This window comes from Vigna umbellata, chromosome 6, assembly GCF_029865625.1.
Source record: "Vigna umbellata cultivar VRB3 chromosome 6, Vumbellata_1.0, whole genome shotgun sequence".
NCBI classification, from domain to species: domain Eukaryota; kingdom Viridiplantae; phylum Streptophyta; class Magnoliopsida; order Fabales; family Fabaceae; genus Vigna; species Vigna umbellata.
In genome coordinates, this window is record NC_142170.1 from 35,094,908 (window position 1) to 35,107,330 (window position 12,423).

Below are 12,423 nucleotides of genomic sequence, written 5' to 3' on the forward strand. Positions count from 1 at the left end.
ACAGAACATTCCAAAATTCCCATTTCGAAACACAACACATAATGTCATCAATGTTCCAAGAATCTTAGGGTAGAATTAAAATATTGTAAGAAATGCGTCATTATTTACCCTTTTAAGCCTCTGTCTGAGAAACCTTTATTTAGAATCCTTTTCAGAATTACTTTTATTAATTTTTATCCTAAATTCTACCTTTCATTTCAACAGCATAAACGTTCAATCTCAAACAGCAATTATGACAAAACGAAGCAGACAATGAACTCGTTGCCATATCATATCATAAGATTTGAACAAATTTGGGACGCAACTGAACTCTCAATTCACACGCATCCGTGCATCCCTATCCATCCACATCTCTTCAACACCATCATCACCTTTTTTTTTTTTTTTTTTTCATATTCTAACTATTTGTAATTAAATCTCTTTTAATTAAATAATTGCATTGACGATGCAAATAATAACAATTTTTTATTTAATGTTTAAATCTGGTTAGATATCAATTTGGGTATAGTGCGAATGGATTATATTAACATATTATTTATGTGATATGTTTCATTAAATAATTCATATTAATATCATGGTTTTAGAAATAAAATAATGTTATAATCCGGAGATGTAGATATTTCTTTTTTTGTTTTGGTTGAAAGTAGCTTCTATTTTTATGTGGGTAATTAAATAGATATTTTTATACTGATGAATATTAAATACAATAAATAAATATAATAACTTTCTACGAACACTAAAATGAAAACTATATTAAATATTTTTTGTTTGTGAAAGAATAAAGTAAGGATTAAATTAGTAATCTAAATGGTTATATAAATAAATTGACATCATATATATATATATATATATATATATATATATATATATATATATATATATATATATATATATATATATATATAACGTTGGTATTTTACAACGTGTAATGTTTGAAATAAATATTTACATTATGTAACTAAAATTTATAATATGAATGTAATTTTTGTTTGTGATATATATTAGGATATAATATTTTGTTACAAAGCACTACCTTTTTTTATTTACTATCAATAGTTTTTCTTAATAATTAATAATAATAAAAATAATGTAAGAAGTTAATAATTCTTTAAATAACGAGGACATTCTTTTAGTTAATAATAACAATAAAAACTCCGAAATGTGTTCTTGTTCTATATAACTATTACAAATTACATATTTCAATTTGCTTGAATAATGTTTGTTGAAAAACTTTTAAGATAAGAAAAACTTATTTTTCATAACTTAAATAAGTTAAGAAAAATGAAATTTTAGATAATTAACATGGAATAACTTCTATGTGTAAAAGTACCAGTAATTTTCTCAAAAAAAGAGAAATTCAAGATTCAAATATGCAAATTTAGTTTTCGTTAGCCAAAATACCTTTATTGAATAATAATAACTACTACGTAAAGTGTTCTTGCTCTATATAACTATTACACATTACATATTTGAATTTGTTTGAATAATGTTTGTTGTAAAACTTTTAAGATAAAAAAGCTAATTTTTCAAAAACTTAAATAATTTAAAAAAAAAAGTCAAATTTTAGATAATTAGTATGAAATAACTTCTAAAACAATTATGGATGTGGAAAAGTAGCAGTAGTTGATTTTGTAAAAAAAAAATTGAAATTCAAGATTCAAATATGCAAATTTATTTTTTAAAAATATAAATATGAATAAAAAGCTTATAGTTATCAATTTAAAATCTCCATGTTCAATTCTACCGACAACATATCAGTTTTCTGTTAGTTATGATAAGAAATCAATCGTTTTATTAAAGATAGGATACAACATTTAATTAACAAAATTATATAATTTTTAAAATTATTATTATAAAAAGTAACAAAGAATAGTATGCTATTGGGGAAAACGTATACTTTGCGACTAATTTTTTCTATGGATTAAAATAAACAATTTTTTTTCATATTTAATATACCTGTATATAAATAAATTTTAATTTATTCAATTTTATTTTATATCATTGTTTAAAAAATATCCTTGTATTTAATTTAAACAAAGCCCATTTTGATGTAGAATTAGTTGTTTGTAGTTTTATTATTTATTTTAACTAATTTCATCACTATTAATAAAATGTTAACTAACTATATTTCCTTTTGAAGATATAATATGTTATTCTTTTCTATTTATTAAAATAATTAACAAACAAATATTACCGTTTTAATTTGTGGATAATAGAATTTATAACTAATATATAATAACAGTTTATATAGTTAATGATAACAAGGTTTACAATTTTTAAATCAACCTTTCTAGTTTACGTAAAATATAATAACAGTTGTTGTTGCATTTTTAAAATTAAGAAAATTGATGAAATAGCTTATGAAAAGTAACAAAATTGAATAAAAAGAAAATAATAACAATGACAGAAAGAGGTGATTAATAAATGTTTAATTAATTAATTAATTAATTATCATTCATTCATTCTTCATGGATAATATATAAATAAAAGCACCAATTTATCATCTGAAACATACAGTACCATCATTCTCTTGTTGGAGACTTTGAAAGAAGTTGAATCACTGCAAAATGAGGATCGAGCAAGAGAGTGACGGAGTCTCAGCTTCCACAAAGCACCTAGTATTTGCGTATTATGTCACTGGTCATGGTTTTGGCCATGCCACTCGAGTTACTGAGGTCTCTGTCTATGCCAAGACACCTTTGTTTTTCTAATTAAATGGGTGCTTTATCTTTATTTCTTAAAAATTGCTTTTTGTTTCTGGGTTTTTAGTTTTGGCCTTGATCATCTGGTATAAAATGAAAAAAAATTGATTTTTTCTGTCTCTGTTTTGTGGGGGTAGTTTTTTCTTTTTGGTTTTGTTATGATGGAGTGTTTTTTTTTTTTTTTTATTATTATTCGAATTGTATGCTAGGTGGTGCGGCATTTGATTCTCGCGGGGCATGATGTGCACGTCGTCACTGGTGCTCCTGATTTTGTTTTCACCACTGAAATACAGTCTCCTCGCTTGTTCATTCGCAAAGTGAGTTTGAATTTTTTGCTTATTTATCTATTTCTTTTATCTTTAAAGTCTCTTTATAATGCTATCCGAAAGACAGTGTTCATAATCTAGTTAATAATTAATATGATTGTTAAGGAAGAAGTAATGTCTAAACGCATATGTGTAACTGTGGATCGTAGTCTATCCTTGTTGCTTTTGGAAGCTTCATGATTTTGATGAAAAAGGGGAGTTCTGTGCTGTTAAAAAAATGTTGTTTAAGGGTTGTTAATGTTCTTCGGTGGAGTTTCTTTTAGTGTCATGTTGATCCCAATTGCAATAGATAGCAACCCGGATCAGATCGAACTGTTTGTGAGAATTTTCAATTTGTGTACATGTACAATGCTTTGAAGAGGTTGCTTATAAAGTTCATGTTTGTTTATCCATATGTGTAAAATAGGTGCTTTTGGACTGTGGAGCTGTTCAGGCAGATGCGTTGACCGTTGATCGCCTTGCCTCTTTGGCTAAGGTATGGCAATGCCATTGCCTTTGGATTGTTTATAGCTGTTGAGTTTTGAGGTAGATGCCTTAATATTGTTTCTTTCTGTTGCTTATCCCTTGCTTGTTTGTGGTTATGTTAGTATTCTGAAACAGCAGTGAAGCCCCGTGCAAAAATCTTGGCTCAAGAATCTGAATGGTTGAACTCTATTAAAGCTGACTTAGTGGTACAGTACATCTTCTTCCCCTTTTTATTGGAAACAAAAGTGAAAGGGAAACTGATAACTAATTCATAATGCTTATAATAACTTCTAACACATTAGTTTGGACTTCTGAAAAAGGTAGTTATAAGGATGGTTAAAAAATTGATTGTTTGATAAAGATTTTATGTAACAGAAGTAATTTTGCATTTGATTATAATTATGAAAAAGTAGTTTGTTTGGGTTTGTCCCCTTTTTCTGGAAAAATTACTTACCATCTCTAAGAAAAATTAGGTATAGGACTTGTAAATTTTAAATTCAGCAAGATTTTTTTGTCTGGAAAACAGTCTCCCTTTCTTTCTCACAACTGTTTCTCTTGTTTATCACCATTTTTTTTTCCAGAAATACATTCCTATCTTCTAAGAAAAATCTAAGATCTGATTATTTTCAGATTCTGCATTTTTGTCCCCAAAAGCTTATCCAAAAAACTTTAAATATTTTACAACTGTTTTTAAAAAGAACATGAATTTTTCCTCCTCAAAAATAAAATTTGTATATTGTATATTTGGTGGATCCTTGTAAAGCTAACACGAGAAAACAGGTCTCGGATGTTGTCCCAGTTGCATGTCGAGCAGCAGCGGATGCAGGCATTCGCTCTGTTTGTGTGACCAATTTCAGGTATCGTGTGCACACCTCCATTATCCTTTAATTTCTTTTTCTTTTGTTTCTTACAGTAATTGGTTGAGGGAAGACCATTATATGTAGGAAGCACAGGAGTTGTTTGCCTATGATTTTAGAAAATTTAGCTGACAAATATATTTTCATGAATTTTACGTATCCTTTCATCTCAGTTTAGGGTATTTTTATCATCATTTCAGTATTCCAAATGCATGTCATAGATCAACTTTAAGTTGCTTACAGGGATATGCATATACTTTCTACTTTATTGCCTGTATCAATTGAAACTTTAAATGTACATGTATGTCCAAGAGTGATTGTTTTTGTTCAGAGCCCATTTTTAGTCTTGTTCCATGTCTTTGTTATTTCAGTTGGGACTTCATCTATGCGGAGTATGTCATGGCTGCTGGACTAAATCATCGTTCAATAGTTTGGGAGGTTATAAATCTTCTTCATATAGCAAGTTATCTTGTTTCATATCTTTGTTTGTCGAGAGAAATTTATAGAAGTTGTTGATTCTCTGATTTGTCCCAGAATTTGGAATTTTTATGCTCAGCATTTAGACACTTGTATAAAACTTGTGACAAATATGTAATTTTACAAGTTATTTTTCAATTTTTCTCAACTATCAAGGTTGTTGAAGACTCATGAAAGAATTCACAAATAAATTAATGCTTCATCTCTACATCCCCTCCACATTTATTTGTTAAAATTTCTTAGAAAGTAGACTTCAAGCTTAACCTAACCTCATAAACTGTCTTGTAATGTGGGGTTTGCACCCACCTATAGACTATAATTAGGCCATATCTCTAGTTGATGTTCCAACTCATCCTCTCATTCCTGAACATTTTGAATGTGAGGCTAGATATTTGTGGGATTTTAGATAGAGACCCAATAGTGGATGGTATGATAGACCTAACATATCTCATTAGGCTAGGCAATGATACTATCTTAGAAAGTGGACTTATTTGGAAGTCATCTATGTTCTTAGTTTGTAATGCTAATGTCGTAATTGTTCAGATACCCTGCAGTGGGTACAGATGTGACCTAGTTTGTTTCCAACAATAACTATGAAGCATAAGAATAGGCTGAAACTTTTAAATGGAAAATTATGCTCTTAGTTTTGTCCTTTTTCACTTGTTATGCTTTGTGCTTGAAACATGATAAATAAGTGTAATTGAATATGCATTGCTGCAGATAGCGGAGGACTATTCACATTGCGAGTTCCTTATTCGCCTCCCAGGATATTGCCCAAGTAGGTCAATTTTTATATAATTTCATGGCAATAACCTAATATTAATTTAATATCCCCTTAGATGTGGTTATGGGACTGATTAAATAGAATTTGGCATCTCCAATTTTTGCAGTGCCCGCTTTTCGGGATATTTTTGATGTCCCTCTCGTTGTGAGGAGGTTGCACAAATCTGCAAAAGAGGTATACCTTACAAACCAAGATGAAACTTATGATACGATGACCTATCTCTTAATCTGAGCTTGTGATTTTTCTTGTTGAAGGTGAGGAAGGAACTTGGGGTAACTGATGATGTGAAACTAGTTATTCTAAACTTTGGTGGGCAGGTAATTATCTAGAGCTCCTCTTTTAAGGACCAAACCTTGATTTTTTCTTGGTATGGGTTGTAATAATTGCTTGCTATCTGTGTCTCTTTGACTTCTTGATACGATGTTGTTCATGTACTTGAATTTTTGAATGCTGTTGTAATGATATGTTTTGGTTGTGTGGGATATTTTAATGTCCTAATTAAGTATCAAATGCAAAACAGTTTGATGCCCTTATTCCTGATGTCATTCTTTCAGTTTTTCTGCAATTATCTTCCCTCATGACTATCTTTTTACATAAAACAGCAGCTTCAATTAAAATCTCATGATTAAAGTACATGTATAATAATTAGTATTATGTATCACTCTATCCTTGATTTCAGTTATCATATGTGCGTTGATTATTTCCTCATGAAGTTAATAATGTTTTTGATATAACTGTGGGTACTCCTTTTTATTCTGTAAAATCAGCAGTGCATATATTCGTGTGTTGTTCTAATTAACATTTCTGGCACCAACACAAATTCATAATAAAAGTCTAAACTTCCAGTAAAGATATTTTGCAGTATATTTTATTGTCAGTTCTGATTTTTTTATTGATCTTTTGTAATCTATTGACCATGCACTTGTAAATTTTACACTTTTCTGGATTTTGGGGCATGGAACTCGACTAATGATTTGAAACAGAGTCACTACCTTTTCATCTTACGTTTTCCTCTATTATGTCTTGTCTTCAGCCATCAGGATTGAAGCTAAAGGAGGAATTCTTACCGCCTGGCTGGTTGTGCCTGGTACTTCTTCCACCAGTCTGCTATGTATCGTTGTCTCATTTAAAACGTTCATTTATTGTACTTGTGTATTATTGTGATGCCTTATTTCTACGATCCAGGTTTGTGGTGCTTCTAAAAGTGATGACCTTCCACCAAACTTCATAAAACTTGCTCAAGATGCGTATACACCTGACATTATTGCAGCATCTGACTGTATGCTTGGTCAGTATAAAACACATTGTTGCAACTAAAAATGGATTAGATGAAAAGAGTTTCTAATTGCTGTTTGTTATTATAGGGAAAATTGGATATGGCACAGTTAGTGAGGCGTTGGCATACAAGTGCCCTTTTGTCTTTGTACGAAGAGATTATTTCAATGAAGAACCTTTTTTGAGAAATATGCTTGAGGTAGTTTATTGACTTTCTCTGTTAGGTTTGTTTTTCTTTTTTTTTTTCTTTTTGCTTCAATGTTATTTGTTTAGAGTGCCTTACACAAAATTATCTTTCTTTTTTAGCATTATCAATGTGGTGTTGAAATGATTAGAAGGGATTTACTGACTGGTCATTGGAGACCTTATCTTGAACGAGTGCTAAGTTTGAAACCCAGCTATGAAGGAGGCATTAATGGTGGTGAGGTACTATATTTTTCTTTTACTAATCAACTCTTCAAAAACTATATTTATAGTTGTGGAACGTCTGGTCAATGGCAGGAGTAGGGTATGGACTCATGTTGAAGAAATAGAGTGTATAAGAATCAAGTTAATTTGTCTAAATTATTATTTTAGGAATGATAGAAATTTCTAACCTTCCTTTTTTGTCTCATGACCTCAAAGTGTCTGTTTGAATGATGAATTGAAACTGTTTAAGAGGAAAAACATGATTTATGGGGTAATAGTAACATTAGTTTTTCAGAAGTTAAAAGAACTGTGAGAAAAGAAAGTTTGCAGTGGAGATACAAATACAATCGGAGCTCAAATGGGCTGAACCATGCACTTTTTATCTCAAAGGACCCAGTTGTAGTGTAACATATAAAGCTAATTCTTTGGCCCTCCTTTGTAACAACCTACACTAGAATTTTGAGTTAAAAATCTTTCAAGATATAACTATTCTGAATTTATCTGATGAGACATTTACAACAATAAGACAGGTAATATTTAACCTAGCATTGTCATTGCCAGTAATTTTACTGCTCGGGATAGATGTTTCAACATTATGATCTGTTTCTGTAATTTGACTGAAATAATAAATTGTTTATCTTTTTATTGGATTGTAATCATCCACCAATTAGTGTTCGGATGTTTAAATTTTTCTAGGGTTGCTCCTTTCCCCACATTGATCATGTCTATCTATGTCACCATTGATGTTTTTAATCATTCCAAAAGAAGTGATTATTTTTTATAAAACATTTGAAAATGTAGGTAGCAGCACGCATCCTGCAGGAGACAGCTTTAGGAAAAAATTATGCATCAGATAAGGTAAACAATTTCTGGATATAACTTTTTGCATTGTTGGCTTTTGTTAAACTTTTCCAGCCTTGGCCAACTTTGCTTTCATGAAGATGTACTGAAAGTGATAATATTTTGAATTTTCATTTCAATTTTGACTTGTAATATCTAGCTTAGTGGTGCTAGAAGGTTGCGTGATGCCATAGTTCTTGGGTATCAACTTCAAAGGGCCTCTGGCCGAGACATTACAATCCCAGAATGGTATACAACTGCAGAAGACCAACTTGGGCCCACGACACCTGGTTCCCCTGTGGATGATGGAAGCTTAGCATTGAGCCCGTGGGTATCACCTTACTTTTTCAGGGGTATAATCATGTTGGTTGTTTCCTAATAACTAATAATATAACTGTCTCCTTTTTGTTTCCTTGTATTGTTTCTTCAGGGACTTTGCAAACTTTGACATTCTTCATGGAGATGTTCAAGGACTTCCGGATACTATGGCATTCTTACATAGCCTGACTGAATTAGAGGAGAAGCACAAAAGGCGGGAGCGTAAGGCTGCAGCCAGTCTCTTCAACTGGCAGGTGTTAATCATTTTTGTGTGGTCAATCAATTTTTTCTTTTACCCTAAGAGCTCTCAATGGATACTAGCAATCCTTTTAATGATTGAAATAATGATGAAATCTCATTACTATGACATTACCATGGCAGTACACTTCATTATCTATTAAATTCAAAGACCTTTTGCTGTTTGTTCTTTAACTTTTGACACTGTTCTATTCTTGTGACAGGAGGACATTTTTGTTACGAGAGCTCCTGGAAGATTAGATGTTATGGGTGGTATTGCTGACTATTCTGGAAGTCTTGTTCTGCAGGTTGAATCACTCTCCTAAGGGTTTTAGTGTTCATTACATATACTTTCAACTGTTAACTTTTTCACATACTTTAACGTTTATAATAATACAGTATTATAGATTTGAAGCTCTATTGTTTAGCATGATGAATATGTACTACCGTATTACATGTCCAACTGCTACTACTGTATTGCATAACACTACTACTACTGCTACTAAAACTGAAATGTACAGTGCTAAACATTGTGTTGTAATATTTTCAACTCATTGACTGACACGTTTCTATACGATTAGTTTAGCCTGAAAATGTTACAGAACTGACAAAGTTATTCATAAAAACTACTACCCACTAAGGCCTTTTTATTCTCTTTCTTTCACTTTTCTGTAGATGCCAATTAAGGAAGCCTGTCATGTTGCTTTGCAAAGAATCCATCCAAGTAAACATAGGCTGTGGAAACATGCTGAAGCTCGGCAGAATGACAAAGGAGGAAATCCAACTGCTGTCTTGCAAATCGTATGTTGGAGAACATTTGGAAATTTCTATATACTAGTTCACATTGACAACTTGATTGGAGTTTTGTGTAACAAGAAAGCTTGAGAAGTGAATAATCTTGATGATAAAACTACAAACATTAGCTGGATATCTTTCCTTGCAGTTTTTTCTATAATTAGACTTTCTTATTGTGTGATCTAAATGAATCTTGATCATGTCAGGTATCATTTGGATCAGAATTGAGCAATCGAGGCCCAACATTTGACATGGATTTGTCTGATTTTATGGAAGAAGGCAAACCAATCACATATGAGAAAGCAAAGAAATACTTTGCTCAAGATCCTTCCCAAAAGTGGGTAGCACTTGTGCATGATTTTATTATACGAGTAAGGTATGTTTGGCATTCCATGAGACTAATATGAATAACTATCACAGGTGGGCAGCATATGTAGCAGGTTCTATTTTGGTCTTAATGACTGAATTGGGTGTTCGATTTGAAGATAGTATAAGCATGCTGGTACCTCCTTTTCTCAACCTGTGTTACTGATACTTCACTTTACCAAACAATAAAATATCTTACTGAATGCTGATAACATTCCCCATGGGTGTTGATAACATTATTGCCAATGATTTTCACATTCAACTCGGTTCTCGATGGGAGTATCTTGCCTCCTTTAGTGCAATGTTGAAACAATTGTACTGGCCTATAATTGTGCCACTTACTCTATCTCCATATTTTTTATATTCTAATATGTAGACAATGTAAACAAATATGTAGGTTTCATCTGCAGTTCCAGAAGGGAAAGGTGTATCATCTTCTGCCTCTGTGGAGGTTGCTAGTATGTCTGCTATTGCAGCTGCTCATGGTAATTATGCTTCAGTTATGTTAAATATTCAACCACTAAAATGTAAACTCTTTCATTATTTTTGGTCATTTTAATGCGACTTCACATCGAGTAAAATTAATCTTCTTCAAAGTGATTTCACAAAAGAGATCTCTTTTATCAATGGTTCATTCTCTTCTATCGAAAAGAGAACCTTCTCATTTTTCTGATCTTGATACCGTTTTGGTGTTTACTGAATGCCTAAATAGGTCCAATTTTTTTCATGTGGGTAAATTAATTTCTCTGTTTCTGTAACTCAGGGTTAAATATCAGCCCAAGGGAACTGGCCATACTCTGCCAGAAGGTTGGACTTTATGCATTACTCTGATCCACATTGATTTCCTATGATTTTATATTTTATCTTTGGCATGCATTGTCCACTAGATGTAATTTCAATTGATCTCTTACAATTTTCATCAGGTGGAAAACCACATTGTAGGAGCTCCTTGCGGAGTCATGGACCAGATGGCTTCAGCATGCGGTGAAGCCAACAAACTTCTTGCTATGGTTTGCCAGGTGAGCATCATTACGAGTTATCTAAAATTATATTTTCTTATTCTTTAGACACTATATCATGGTACTGCTCTTCATTGTTGTAGCCTGCGGAAATTATTGGTCTTGTTGACATTCCCAGCCATATCCGTTTCTGGGGAATTGATTCTGGAATAAGACACAGGTTTGTGATCTATCATGATTTGCCAAATTTCCTGCATACATCTTTTTCTGTTGTGACCATCAGTTTCGGTTTCCTAGAGTAAAGATGCTGTAATTATTGGTTGTGTTAATGAAACTAGAATTTTTGTTGTCTTTCGGGAAATATGAGGAAAAATGATGGCAAGATATTTTAACTGCCACTCACTTGTGGTGATAGACAGTTTCTACTTGGAGGGAACCATTGATACTTAACTCGCATCTATTATACAATAAAAGAGAGAGAGAGAGATGAGATTAAAGATATAAATAGTGAAAGTTTCTGCTTACCCTAAATAAGTTTTATAAGGATTGCACTTGACAGAGCAGCAGAAACCTATGCTTTAACAAGAATATCCTGTTTTAGTCCTCCTTATTCTATCTTGGGCATGTTCATGAACTATCGTAAGCGTTGTCTATTTCAGCGTTGGAGGTGCAGACTATGGTTCTGTTAGAATTGGCACCTTTATGGGTATGAAGATGATAAAGGCCAAGGCTTCTGAGGAATTGTCCAAGAGTTGTGCTGCTAATGGGTTGAACTATGATGAAGTGGAACAAGATGATCTAGAACTACTCAAACAAGAAGCCTCCTTAGATTACTTATGTAATTTGCCACCTCATAGGTAAATCCTTTTTTCTCCTTTTCATAAAATAAGTTATCACGAGTGGATTATTATGTCAGATAAATTATTTCTGCATATAGAACTACTACGATACTTACCTATAATCACCATATGCTTGCTTATCCAATGGCTTCGAGTAGTATTATAAAATGGTCTCATTATCTGTTAATTGGATCATTATCATGCTTAAACATTGTATTGACCTTTTCAATTTCTTCATCAACTTGCTCTGTTAGATATCAGTACTAATCCTTACAATTTTGGAACTCAAGTATTATTCATTTTTTATTTGCAGATTTGAGGCTCTTTATGCTAAGTCTCTTCCAGAGTCCATTGTTGGTGAGACATTTTTAGAGCAACATGAAAATCATAATGATCCTGTCACTATTATTGATCAGAAGCGTACTTACGTAGTTAAAGCTCCCACAACGCATCCAATCTATGAAAACTTCCGAGTCAAGGTTAGGACTTCATTAAAGCATTAAATTGGTTTCAAGTAACGCATGATTTGTTCTAGTTGTTGCATTCTTTTGCCCAATTATTATGTACAAGTCTCAGTAAAACTCTCCTGTCGTAATTTTATACTTCAGAAAATTTGTCTTTCTCTTTTTTTTTGGAAAGTTAATTATGTAGTCAAGCCATTATATTTGGCAAATAACTGTTATATTATGTAGATCATAGGATGGTACATTTGAATACTTTGTCACACCTAATCCACGTTCTACAAGAGACGTTGACTCTTAAGAACATATTTTTT

At 31.9% G+C, this 12,423-nt stretch overlaps 1 protein-coding gene across 1 annotated transcript in view; it reads left to right on the forward strand.

Annotated features, from left to right (window-relative positions):
• Positions 1–2,525: 2,525 nt before the first annotated feature.
• The window catches only part of LOC124846587 (L-arabinokinase-like), a 13,899-nt gene continuing 4,001 nt past the window's right edge, over positions 2,526–12,423 (forward strand). Inside the window, exons 1-26 of the mRNA XM_088093665.1 lie at positions 2,526–2,675; positions 2,912–3,019; positions 3,435–3,503; positions 3,616–3,699; positions 4,274–4,350; positions 4,722–4,788; positions 5,548–5,605; positions 5,718–5,785; positions 5,866–5,928; positions 6,645–6,698; positions 6,797–6,899; positions 6,976–7,085; positions 7,193–7,312; positions 8,096–8,152; positions 8,295–8,461; positions 8,565–8,706; positions 8,914–8,997; positions 9,365–9,490; positions 9,691–9,821; positions 9,905–9,986; positions 10,248–10,335; positions 10,614–10,657; positions 10,774–10,869; positions 10,953–11,029; positions 11,469–11,666; positions 11,962–12,127. Coding sequence (XP_087949791.1) covers positions 2,568–2,675; positions 2,912–3,019; positions 3,435–3,503; positions 3,616–3,699; positions 4,274–4,350; positions 4,722–4,788; positions 5,548–5,605; positions 5,718–5,785; positions 5,866–5,928; positions 6,645–6,698; positions 6,797–6,899; positions 6,976–7,085; positions 7,193–7,312; positions 8,096–8,152; positions 8,295–8,461; positions 8,565–8,706; positions 8,914–8,997; positions 9,365–9,490; positions 9,691–9,821; positions 9,905–9,986; positions 10,248–10,335; positions 10,614–10,657; positions 10,774–10,869; positions 10,953–11,029; positions 11,469–11,666; positions 11,962–12,127 — 2,547 coding nt within the window. The 5' untranslated portion in view covers positions 2,526–2,567. The remainder of the gene's footprint in view (positions 2,676–2,911; positions 3,020–3,434; positions 3,504–3,615; positions 3,700–4,273; positions 4,351–4,721; positions 4,789–5,547; positions 5,606–5,717; positions 5,786–5,865; positions 5,929–6,644; positions 6,699–6,796; positions 6,900–6,975; positions 7,086–7,192; positions 7,313–8,095; positions 8,153–8,294; positions 8,462–8,564; positions 8,707–8,913; positions 8,998–9,364; positions 9,491–9,690; positions 9,822–9,904; positions 9,987–10,247; positions 10,336–10,613; positions 10,658–10,773; positions 10,870–10,952; positions 11,030–11,468; positions 11,667–11,961; positions 12,128–12,423) is intronic.